Here is a 13,447-nt window from a genome sequence, read left to right as displayed (position 1 = left end):
CCTCAACGAGCCCACGAGCCTTATGCGCTGAGAGCTAAAGCGGCCACTACAACGCGCTCTCCAAGGACTGCTGCGATAGCCGGGGAAATGAGCTGAGAGCCTGTCCACGTCTGTGACGCCCGGCGGAGGCAGAGCCCACATAAGCCCCACCGGCTGACTCCCTCCCTACGCGCTGACTCGCTGTTTGACACAGTCTTGATCCCTTCTGCTCTGTCAGATGGAAAAGTGGAGCAAGCCGTATCAACCCCCCCCCCCATCGCCTCCTCCTGGTGGCTGCACTGTTAAGTGTGTTAGTGTGTGTGTGTGTGTTTCTGCTCAAGTGTTTAGCAGTCAAGACGGGGAGAGGGAATATGCACATGAGAAAATATCTGAGACTTACTTCCTATATCAAAATATAAAGAATAAGTGTTAAGTGCGTGATACTTTTAAGCCTCATATTGGCAGTTTTCAAGCCTGTCAAAGAAAGGCCCCTGCTCGAATCAAAACCAACAAAAGCGCCTTGAACCAAACACTGAAACGAAGCAGAGTAATGCAGATCTCTTGTATAACGCATTCCTGATTGGCAACGTATTATCCGCTACATGTTGTAAAATGTTACGCTATTACCTCGTGTAGACAAAAAACAGGTGAAGGGTTGTTTTGAGCCTTCATGCGTTAACCACTAATTTGCCACCTCCCCGGGGATAACGCTGTCTACAGTACCAATTTCATTCTACTGTTGCTATATGTCCAATGGATTTTCCGTGCCTACTCATCCTGTTATGCTCGCAGCGGGGTGCAGCCTCTCCCAGAATGCAGTGGGCTAGAGCTAGGTCACACAAACTACGACAAGACCTTCCCCGCACACGTGCAAACAGAAACGGTCATAAACGATCAAGAGGCCCTCATAGCTTTGAGGTGACTACATTAACTACTCAGGGTATAACCATGCTAAAATGCAAAATTTCATATCTTCTGCGAAGTTTACCCACTAATCTTGTGGAACACTACGACAAAGACACTTGAAAACACTCACGATTGCCTTATAGTCGCATTTATGTTCTTTCTTGATTATTTATGCCTAATCAAGACACAAGACAGATTTATTTAAGTATTACATAAAGTATTATATATAAGTATCACAGGTGTTGCTGACCTTGCTGTCAGCTGTTGGGCAGTGAAATTTTACTTTTTATCAAGCGACTATGGCTTAAGTGTGCAAGAGGCAAGCTATTGTTCAAGCCATTAGTGGAAAGTGCTCTTTTTATTGGCTTTTTTAGCCTTTATGCTCATATGGACTGAACCCTTTTGCCATTTCTAAAATGTCTGTGGACATCCTCAGTCATCCAGGTTATGGTATGTCTAAAAACAAAGGCAAACGGACTTTTTTGCGTTTCCTTGAAGACATTTCAAAACTCGCCCAAGGGGCTTCTTCAGTTAATACAAGCTGAACAATATCATCCAACCGCAAGTACACTGCAGAGTAAATAACAGTGTAAATGTATGCATGGTTTGACAATACAAATCAAAGTTTACAGCACACAAGGTTTTTATATCAGAGCTATTAACTTATAAATGAAAATGAAAATGTGGGCAATAGAAGTTTTTATAGTTTCATATATTTTTTATAATTAAGAAATGCAATGCTAAGATGATACAATCCTCAATCCAATTAAAGCGGCAGACAATATATTGTATTTATGCATCAATTCCTTCATTTGTTTTCTTGTTTCTTGATTTTTTTAAGAGGAGACTTGGAGATGGTGCCTGAGAAGCCTTAAAGGTGTCACACAGCGTCATGCCTTTTTGTCAAATAAATGCGATTACATTTTCGGCCAGATTTGAGCCCAGCTGGATGTTTGGCAGCGTGCAGAATATTCCTTTGACTTTTAACTTCATTTAAGGTTGAGAGCCGCCGGTGCCAAAGCCACCGCTGGTGGCACCTGATCAGTCTGGGGCCCCGGAGCGGTCCTCAATCTACCGTGTCAGATTACCAAGAGCTACTTGGGGCTCCACCCCGGGTCTTTATTACTCTGTGGCAGTGATGGGCGGCAGAGGGTAGGGTAGAGTGCTTGGGCTTTTTAACCACTGATCCCCGATCAAGATGAACACCAGTGGGGATTAGAAATGGGATTAAATGACCCTCAGCCTTGCTCGAGTTTACTGTCATCCATCCATCTAAATTGTGCATTACATTTATGTCTATTTTTGAGCATGCTTTTAAATGAGATTGCTCAGTTGACCGCCTGTGATGCATAGTTATTTCAGCTCTGTCATTTGTATGACAGCAAGTTGCTTCTACGCTTATTAGAAATGGAATGGGGAACGTATGAGCGATGCATAAATAAATGTTTGAGCAGTCCAATGTATATTTTATAGGCGCCAGCAAATCTTTCAACAATCTAACAGAGCCACGGCGATCTATAATGCACCACACATGTGATATGTGCTTCACAGTACAGCCAGGGTGTGTGCGAGTGTGTCAGTGGGGGGTTCAGCCAGATACCCTGCACCAAGGCAGAGAGAGGGTCAAAGCACGGCGATGCCAGAGGCAAGGTCAGGAACCAGAGCACGGACGAGCTGAATACCCATCATCATTTCCACGGAGAGAGAGATGGGGAGAGACGGCAGACAAGAAAGGAGAATTTCGAGAAAGTACCAAGTGGAAAATAACAGAAAAGTGTGTATTTCGCTTTCATTTCAGTGTCCTGTCCGCCAATACGCGATCGGAAAATACGAGCATTTTTCTTAATAGCCTCTCTATCTTTCGTTAGGTCCCACTTTTGAAGCCTGTAAAACTTTTATGAGAGCTAAACATAACATCTATCAGAGCCGGCGAGGCAAGTGAAAACAGGTTGAGAGCCGGTTGAGGGGACAGGCGCCGTTGTGTGGGGGAGGGGGGAGGGCAGGGAGGGATGGTGAGCTCGACGATTTGGGTGGGCAGATGGTACCGACATATGGGCCAGTTAGGGGCAAAATAAATAAATAAACACTCACACATAAATGCGGAGATGAACTGTGAGCGCCACAAACTGGCGGCCAACTTAGCCACCTGAGAGAGTGGGAGGGAGTCACGGCTGAAATTGCACGCAGAGTTCTATATAGAGCACGGCCGCTTCGAAACCATGGGCGCAGACAGTTGTGACGGGGATGACAATAGGCTTTGCGGATTTGAGCCTCTGTGTGATCCCTAATCTCCAAGTAAGTGTACATTACCCATGCATGCATTAGAACAATTAAAAGGGAAAAAAGATACTGTACGCACAGAAAAACTAAGCTGCATCTGTGCACACTAAATATAGTCCCCACATACAGGTCACGGAGCGGCAAAGCTTTTATTTTTCTCCTCCAAACACTACGCCGAACTACTTTTCTGCCTCTGTCTGATTCAGCTGCTGCCATGTCCACACTCTCTACCTTCTGTATATATTCTCCACCTCTCGTCTGCCTCCGGCTCCAACCTCAAAGCCTTTGGCTGAGTTAGGAGAGACAGCCAGGTTGAGGGAGGTGATATCCTCCAGCAAACAAACGCCTGCTTTGTACAACATGTTCTCTGTCCCTATCAAGCGGTGCGCCCCTGCCCCGGATCCAGTCAAGATCTGCTCGGAGCAGGCAATCGAATGGAGGAGGACTGGAGGATACTCTGCAGTCGGTCGCTATTTTGATCCGTGTGCGGGTCCCTCTCCTTGCGTTCGCGTGTGCGCTGTACGTGATGTTTGTGTGCATGTAAATTCCACGCTTTCTTCGGTTGAGATGCACCAGTCGGCTCGGCTTCACACCTTTTTCCCGCGCTGACTCACGGCTGTTTACACGCGTACATTTAAGTATGTGCATTAGCTCCGAAACGCAAAACACCCGTGGATCTTATAACCAGCCCGTCCTTGTCAATTTACGAGAGCAGAAACGGCTCACATGTAAAATACAAACAGCTGCTTCCCTGAGCGGATAGGAACACTCCGTTTATGTTGTTGATACATGCATTCAAAAGGATGTCGGAACGGCCTTCCACATTAAATTAAATGCATCATCTCTTGCGTGCAAGGGTACGTCGCATGAACCCAGGACCCGGTCCGGATGAGTGTTAGTGTCCTCCTCGCTGCATGTCAGCAAACACGTTACCTAATCCCTGGCAAACCCATTTGGATGTTTTCCCACATTCCTCGCGTTCTGGCCACGTCTGGCTGATAGACATCACCGCCACCTCGCTGCTTTATATTCTGTCTGGCACCCTGCCCTCGTCATGTCTGCGAAATTTAATTTGATTGCAGCTGTAATCTGCTGGCTACTTAATTGACTTTGCCAAGCATTGTTCCTCTCCCACCTGGATGGAGAGGGGCGGTTTGATAAGTTACAATGCGCTGTCCTCTCCCCGCGTACCTGCTCTCCCATTGTGCGCTTTGGTCACTGGAGAGCGCTCGTCTGGAACTGGAGAGAGTAATGAACTGACCAGAATTTTTCTGTCATCCATCTTGTTGTCACATTAGACAGGGAGGCCTTCTGTGATGGCACCCCTGACACATTCAGTTCTTATAACAGTTTGCTCTGCCGAAGCATCATCTGTCAAACCTGTCTCGTCACGTACGAGTCTACCTTAGCCAACACGTTTTTAAGGAAAAGTAAAGTCACAATTAAAGTTGAAAAGATTTTAGTGTTTTCCCCCCTAACTTTTTTGGCAACACTGAATCATCAGTAGAAGACTGTAGATTACCGAGAGAATACTTGGTTGCGCTTTTTTTTTTAGCTACGCAATGTTGGTCAAAAGGTTTACACACTCTCTCTCAATCCAGTTGAAAATTCCTTTTGATCCTGCTGGATTGGGCTATTATTTTGATCATTAGAGGTATATACGTAAGTGCCCATCTTAACACAGCAACGGAAACAACTGACAAACTGATGCGTACTCAAGGTCACACTTGTTCAGGAGCTGTTAACCGTATCAACCGTTAAGTCTTTATTATCAGATAAAATTTGCTCTATTGCCATGGAACTATGCCAAGGTGTTGAGAGGTGGTAAATGTGCAAAGAGTGATTGAAAGATTGATCTTCTGCTGCCTGGTGAAGACCATGTGATAGGGCTAAAAGCTGTAGAAAAGGCAAGCCGGCAGACCTTGAGTGGAGACTTTTGTGTCAACTGCTGTTTCCGAGGTCGTTAACGAACTGTCAAGCTAAAACAAATACGTATAGACCAACAGCCACAACATTAAAACCTTGTGACAATACAGTGTTCTCCTGGGAAACGTTTGGACCTGGCATTCAGGTGGATGTTACTTAGACATGTACCACCCACCTAGACCAGACCAGGCACCCCCACAACATAGCAATGACACTCCTTGATGGCAGCAGCCATCCCCAGCAGGATGCAGCCTGACACAGACACACACACAAAAACGGTTTAGGAACAACTCAAAAAACATGAAAAACAGCACAAGGTGTTGACCTGGCCTCCAAATTTACTGGATCCCAAACTGATCAAGTATCTGTTGGATGCACTGGAACAAGCCTGATCCACAGAGGCCCCTCCCCTCAACCCATAGGACCCAAAGGCCCCCACTAACAACATTCTGTTGCCAGACACCACAGGACACCCTCAGAAGGCCCATGTCCATTCTCTGCTGAGTCACAACTGTTTTGGAGGCACAAGGGAGACCTACACAATATTAGGAAGGTGGTCATAATGTTGTGCCTGATCAATGTATGCACTGTATATACTGATCCAAACAACCACAGTCAGTTCAAAAGCATTCATAATGAATACATCTGAAAAAAAAAAAATCATTGTTGGTATATTGTGTCAGTGTATTAGAATTTTTCCTTCAACAATTATTTAAATAGTTGATTAAATAAAACAAATTTAAAAAAAAGAACAGTATGACTCAAGTTTTCTATGCCCACGCTGAACCTACACAACTCCTCCTCTGATTCCTAGGCAGCATAAAGCTGCTCTCCATTTTCTCTGATGTTGGACTTGAATCTTCTATTGGCACTGGCAAAAACCATGCGCCATGCAAAGACAGTGGTTTGCTGTAATTTAAGTGCAATGACACGGTGACCTGGAACCAAAGCCTGGTTTAAACATTATGAACAAGTTTAACTTTGCTATTGACAAAAAGCCAGATCGCTATGTGGGTTAATGGCGTGAACAGCCAAATCGATTGTGCTGGTTTACATTCTGTAGTCCACTTGCTGGCCCTCTGTGCATTTACTCAAACAGTTTGTGGCCTACACGGTCAGGACAAATGAGAGAAAAGCCATTAGGTAGAAGCGGACACTTCAGGATACTGATGGCATTGTCCAAATTCAGCTGAATGTCCACAATGGAATAGCGAATTAAACCGCCAACTTGGTGTGAGAGAACCGACTGCAACAAAGGAGAAGCTGCTCCACGGAGGAGTTCTGAGTGATGTTACTTTTGAACTCTTAGTGGCACAGAGAGAATGGTGTTTGTTCTCATTGACTAATTTAATTAACACGAACACAGAGAACTTCATTAGACTGTTCTCAGTTCATTAATAAAGTGAATGCGACTGGGCACGAGCACACCCGAGATAAACATCAACACACACAAACACACGACGCACACACAGACACACACACGCACCCCCAACACGAGTATCAGAAACAGCGAGTAACTTACGGGTTGCCATAGTCCCAGACAACGCACTGAGGATCTGATGTACCCTGCAAGATACGGGGGAGGAAGAGGGGGAGGAGAGAAGATAAGCTGTTATTGCCAGTCGAGAGGGTGAGCGAGGGAGGGGGGAGGCAGAGGGAAGACGGAATAGCTCGTTGCCAGAGGAGGAAGAGTGATGCGGCACGGGCGACGGAGAGAGGTAAACAGACAATGAAAGAGAAGGATTGAGATAGACGACGGGAGGGAGCGATGGAGAAAGAGTCATTGTGAGAGGACAGAGCAGCAGATAGATGCTGCTGCAGGAGGAAAGAGGGTGGATGAGCTACGGACTGAGAGGGTTAGACACAACAAAAGAAAAGCCATTTCATGGACAATAATATGCAGCAAGTTGGAGTCATAAACATCCTCTGGACTCTAGAGGAAGAACTTTCAGGTTATTTACTTAACTGCAGCCACATTGGAAAGCAATAATGCAGATGTAGACAACTAAGAAGCAGTAAAATGCGAGTACAGCGAGTATTGTGAAATGATCAACTGGACCTTTTAGAGTGTGTGAAGGCCAAACGTATGTTACAATCAAATGGGACTAAACGTGGGTAATTTGCTATCAGCTCACTCTTAATCCGTCAACTCGCTGGAGCTAAAAGCCAATTCGCTGGGGGTCAAATGGCAGGTGAATCATGTGGTAATCAAAGATCGGCGGCGCGTGGTGGCGAAGGGAGACCGGCTATGACTCAATCGGTGAGTCAATCAGGGGATCGATACCCTCAACTGACTCATCACAACTTGCTCCACTGGTGATCTTCGGTGATCTCCGCATTGATTACTTTTAAGCGGATCGTCCGCGCCCCTCCGTCGTGCATGCGTCATTTGGTAAAGATTGGATTGTGTTTAAGTTTGTATTACGTGCGTCTAGTTTGGACAAAATATTGTTGTGGCATTTTGTTTCCTAAGTCAAAAGAATGACAAAAGTGGTACATTAGACCTGACAAAATAGGCAACTCTAGATTGCGTGCGGGGAGAAACAACTATCCAGTACACTTTCTGGGTCATTTGAAGCGAGAGTGGTCGGGCCCCTAATTGAGTGCCCGCGAGTGAAATGCCATTCTTCCACTAGGCTGATGCAGACGAAAATGGACCTTTCTTTGTGTCAGTGCTTCCTGACTCCTGCATTAGGCACTTTGCCTTTGAGCTCCCCCTCATGGCAAAGGGGATTATAGCAGTAATTCCACAGCCAGACTGCAAGACTTGCTGCAGCTTGTGGAAAATATGACGACTTTTTCTTGAATGAGGAGCACACCTGTTTTTCAGATTATGCTTTAAATGGGGGGAAAAATAAATAAATAAATCAGAGAAGGAGGTGATGCATATTCAAGAGTGGGCTGTGAGGATTTATTCCTCCAGAGGCAAGGTCGTCCTTCCTAATCCGAACGGCTCTTAACTGATTTCCCGTGAATCAGTGCATCCAGGAGTCTCCGCATGGCTGGACCTGAGAGGATGATGCGAAGCTTATATGCGCGAGATCGGAGACTAGGTGACGCAGATTGATGGATGCCTTGTTCCGCTTCACACGCACGCACGCCGTCCCCGGCATTAGATGTCCCTGGGCGTGCATTAGCCTGGCGAGCTCTGTTAGCATTCAGCTATCAATCAGAGAACGCCGTGCCCGACTGTACGCTACGGCGGGAGTGACACCTGTGTACTCCCACTGCGCCTGCCTCCTCTTTAGCGCTGATACCTTGCATAATGACAGCATCTGCTCAATTGATGCCTCTCAAAAGGGAGCAACGTGTGTCTATGATTCTAACAGACACATTTATGGGCAGCAATAATGGCATCTACCTCGAGAGCTCCATCTCCCTTTTTCTCTTGAAAGACAGATTTCTTAAAGGTATTCAGCCCCGCATGTGGTAATGACTATCAGTCATGAATACCATATGCTAATCAAATGGAAAGAGCTAATATAACAGAACATGACTGCACTGGTTGGGGGAGTCTTAAAAGCCTTTCACTTTATACCAACGATTATAGATTTAGAAAATGAAATGGAGCAACCATGGATGCTTTTTGATTGACGAAAGTAGGAGAGATTACAGCGAAATGACCAGAAAGGCTCATGACTCAGGTTTGTAAAACTAACCAGAGCAGCCTTTTGTAATTGAAAAGAAGTACATAAAGGATGGATGAAGGAAGGGGGTGTAACACTTGGCATATGGCGCACCGGTCTACTGGAGGGACCCTGGGCTCTCTGGCCTCCTGCTTCCTGCTCACCATTAACAACACACGCGCGCCAGGGCACCAAGGAAGTACATGGGGAGTTTGACTGGAGCAGATGTCCTCTCAGTGAAGGCCTGACCCAGCACAGAGACCCCTACACTCCCCTTTGAGAGCGAAGCCTGAGGCAGCTGTTGCCGGGCCGCTGCCTTAGCAGCTGGATGTTTCTGCACCGGCCAAGGTCGACACCGGGAGATCCTGTTCTCTTGAAGCGAAAAAACATTTCTTACGTGTTTTGTGTGTATCTTTGCTTGAGGCTGCACATTTTGTTGGGAGTAATGGATGACCAACAAAGTATTGATATAATTAAGCAAGTTCAACCATTAATCTTTTGTTGAAGCCTAGTTTTACATTTGGATTTTGAAAAAGCAGCGCAGCATTTTTTGGGTTCACTTGTCGAAAGTCTGCAGGAGACAGGAAACTGTAAGACAATTACTGTAGCTCTATGGCCGCGGGCTAGTTGGGTCTATCCAAAAGGTAAAATTTAGAGGTGCTCTTGGTTGGAATTTTTTACTTTCGTACAGTCCTACTACAAATACAACCTACTTTGGTTCGGAAACATGTGGCTGATGTTCTATATTTTGCACTGAAGATTGCTTAAAGCCAAATTAATTTCAATAAGGGATCGTGGATGTGTGTGGCTATGATATAAAACTTCAAGGGCTGGTTACGTTTCAAAAGAAACCCAATAAATTCAGACAGTAGGAACCCAAATTAATATCATTCTCATCACTCGCCTTGCTTTTGCAATCATGGGATTTTTGACAGAGACGTATTAATTTCACAGCGCAGCCTTAATTATTTTTCTACACGACATATTCCTTAGAGACTTAATGGAAAACGTAAGACAGAGCGTTTTTTGATGCGTTACATATATGTATATATATTTTAATCACTGTCGTGTGAATCCTTCAGGCATTGGACAGCGTAATAAAAATCCAAATCAGTGGAGTGCCTTTTTAAGCAAGGTCACAGTGGCCTCTCAAGCACTGGTTTAGGGTTTACATATGTGCATACTGTCGTAGCCCTGTGCCAGACTGCGTTCCAGAGAAGTGCCCTCGCTCAGCAGGGGTTTGCAGTACAGAGCGGCATGCTGGAATCAGCATTAAGACATCATCCCCTAGACAGAGAGCGGGCAACCTTCAGCACCTTTGGTTTGCCAAAAGTGTTAAAAGGCAGAATAATAGGAAGATAAAAGATAGAAGCACATAAAGGAAATGCCATAATTAAGTAATGAATCAGCGGTTTAAAGCAGGGACATAGAGTGGTGGGGGATGGAGAATGAATCCAAAGTCTTTTTAATGAAACACTTTGCAATAACTCTGACCCTCAGGTCCCGGATGATACAGCAACACGCTGATTTCATTGGAAGATTTTAATATGTGCGTTCATATATATATATATATATGTGTGTGCGTCTGTGTTGTCTAGAGAGAACCATTAAATATTCAACATTATTTTCAGAACTGTGTCCACCTTTACACAGCAGAATGGCTAATGAAACCCACATCTTACCGAGGTCGTGAAGCATGCCTCTCATTAAACTAGCACTTAGTCCTTTCCGCCGAAGACACCCCGCGAGTCGTTTATGATAACACACTCGGCTGTAATATAAACTGAATAGGTATCAGGAGACGCTTCGATGTAAGGGAGTCAAAAAGGTCTGCATTTTTTTTTTCCGGCAATTCACCGAGCGCTATGGAGCTTTATAGTATGCAGCACTTTCAGCTGAGCTCGGCTGGGAGAAGAGGATTCCTTTAAAGCTCTAAGTAAATTTATTTTCATGACCAATGCTTGTTCGGTCTGCAAGTACATAGCAAGGAATTCAAATCCTTGCATTGGAAAGGGCTTCATTTGGAGACATTTCTGCTGCGTGCAACATGTACACTTTGATAATACCATGAGAATTAGGTGAATATTCTGGCGGTTACTTTGAATAATCCTCTCTATATCTGAGACTTACAACATGCTCGGTGGTCAGTATCAGAAGCCTGATGTGTATTAAATGGAAACAGTGAGGTTCTTACAGTTGGAGGGGAAAAAGGAAAAAAAGGAGAAGATTATTATTATTATTATTATTTCTACTTACATTTAAAAGAGGCGACAGTTCCACCACCACCATGGGCTCGGTGGGCTGCGGTTCCGGACGTACTGTCACTGTCAGGATCTTGGAGTTGATCACTGCAGGTGGGCTGCAAAAACACAAATGCACACATGAGTATTTTGCTGTACGTTTGTGTGAGGTAACTTTGGACTGACCTGATAAGAATTTAATGTGGTTAGGATACTGGAAAATGTATTCAGATCTTCTACTTAAGTGCCAATAACGCAATGTGAAAGTACCCCAACCAAGTAAAAGCCCTGCATGAAACCTCCCACTTAAGCAAGCATTAAAAGATACTAAAGTAAAGGTACTGGTTTGTTCCTTCTGACTGATATGCTGTTATATAAGGATTCAATAAATTATTAATACAGAAGCATCAGTATGTATGCGGCTTGTTTCTGTTGTAGCTGCGGCAGGTGGAGCTGGTTTGCACTGCTTTATGTACAGCAGATAAATCCGAGGGCTCGTGAGATGATTAATGGGAGAGAGAAGAAGACGAAACAAAGTTCTGGTACACCATTCTCTCTGGACTCTCCTAATCTTTGATATTTTATCATTTGAACGTTTATTGAATTTAAATAATGCGAGAAGTTCAGAGGATTGAATAACTTTTCAGCGCAGCTGTTAGCAATTCATAGATATCTGAATGTGACCCTGACCGCGAGTTCTTTTTGCAAGATGTCAGAATCCAAAAAGTTACTATCTCAACAATGTGTTGCATTTCATAAGCGGGTTATATCATCTGTTGTGTAAAATGTTCACCTAAACTAAAGCAGTCGGATAAAGGCAGTGGACCACGCACCTTGGTAGCAAGTGAAGCTGTGGCAGAAGTACAACTTCTTCTACAGTACCCTAAAATAAAGAACCTAATGTCCATGCTGAAACTTCAGTCTGTTTAGGTAAACAGCTCAAACAATAAGAACTGTGTAAATCCAAATGTGCATGGACCAAACAGCACATACCTAAATAAAAAGAACAAAAAGAAAGAAAGAATGAAAAAAAAAAAAAAAAAAGAATCCTGGACCTATTAACATTCAGCAGAGCTACAGGGAGAAAAGGGTTTTAACGGATCCAGCTCATCTACAACCAAGCGCGCTGACCTGAATAAAACGACCCGGGGCCAGCACAAACACCACATCACAGTGGCCCTTTGACAACCACTGATTTCTTCTAACTTCTTCTAACTAACTTACAGGCGAGTTTCAGCGCCCACTGGGCCCGCACCCATTCGAAGCCCGCTGCGTGCTTTCAAAAAGTTGTCTGACGATGCAAAAGAAAGCAAAAAATATCTAAGGAAATCTTTTTCTTTTTCTGATAACTAAGCAGAGGCAAGGAGAGGAGAGATGCAACAGAGGCACTGTAAGAAAGAAGACAGATGGAGAATTGGAGCTTAGAATTAGATATAGGAGCGTCAGAAGAAAGGGCACCGAAATAGAAAGGTATTGCGAATAGGAGGAATAAAAGAAAAGACAAGGTAGATGAACAGTCAGACAAAGTACTGAAATAAGACGGGCAGAAAGGTAAAATAAAGGCCAGGGAACAGGAAAGAATGTGAAATAGAGTTTCAAATCCTTAAACACTAAGATTAATAAAGTACTTACTTTGGTGAAGGTAAAATGACGTCCAAAGTCCTGTAGAGGATGGCTCCGATTACGTAGTACATTGTAGATTCTGAATCTGCTTCTGCTTCTGAAAGAAAAGGACATTTTGCAAACTGTCAGCCCAAAGACATGCTATGAGTTGCCTTAAATTCCTTCAGGACCATTTATAAACCCACTAATCCGTGAGTCAGTGTATTTTGTATGCCCTTTCTTATCGCATCCAAGGACACTGGTTCGTTGAACAACTCAAGCCCACTCGTACCTATTAGCTGGTAAAGCAAACAAGTGCAGATTTCACCTGCCTCATCAAGCTGCAGTTTCAGCTGAATTTACATGCGCTCTTAAGGTGTCGCTGACAAATGCTCAGTTGACTACATCAACATAAGAAGAGTCAGTAAATTGCTGCGCCTTCCTGAGGCCTTTGACAGCTACATATTCCATACGCAGACTAATTACGCCTCTGGTGAAAAAGAAAGTCAGGTGCAAGATCTCGGTTTCACACTCCGTGCGCTTGGAGACGGTGTTAATGTCAATTTGTTTGCCTTTGAGAAGCTACTTGCGCCACTGTTGCTCGATGATTTTTTTTTTCTGCTCTCTTTTCAAATCCCCTTTCTTTGTCTCCTCCTCCTCAACACGTGTCTCTCTTATACCCCGCCGCTGTTCTTGCAATCCACCAAACCACTTTCAACTTTTCAACCTTTTCAATGGGCCTTCTTCACAACCCCTCGCCTTCCATCACTCTATTCAGTGGTCTTTCGTCAAAAAGAGCAGGGGCTCCCAAGGAGGCATGGCGTCCCTCTGTAAATGTCACTTTGTCTCAAGTGAGGGGAGGCCGAAGGAAGCGGAGAAGGAAAGTAC

General features: G+C 44.5%; 1 protein-coding gene across 1 annotated transcript in view; it reads right to left on the bottom strand.

Moving 5' to 3' along the window:
• Positions 1-13,447, bottom strand: part of adgrb2 (adhesion G protein-coupled receptor B2) — a 145,604-nt gene that overhangs the window by 66,411 nt on the left and 65,746 nt on the right. The window contains exons 13-15 of the mRNA XM_084563382.1: positions 12,590-12,677; positions 10,974-11,076; positions 6,614-6,657 (exon numbers count right to left, since the gene is read on the bottom strand). Coding sequence (XP_084419508.1) covers positions 6,614-6,657; positions 10,974-11,076; positions 12,590-12,677 — 235 coding nt within the window. The remainder of the gene's footprint in view (positions 1-6,613; positions 6,658-10,973; positions 11,077-12,589; positions 12,678-13,447) is intronic.

This window comes from Chelon labrosus (genome assembly GCF_963514085.1).
Source record: "Chelon labrosus genome assembly, chromosome: 16".
Lineage (NCBI taxonomy): Eukaryota > Metazoa > Chordata > Actinopteri > Mugiliformes > Mugilidae > Chelon > Chelon labrosus.
This window is presented reverse-complemented; position numbering and strand designations above follow the sequence as displayed.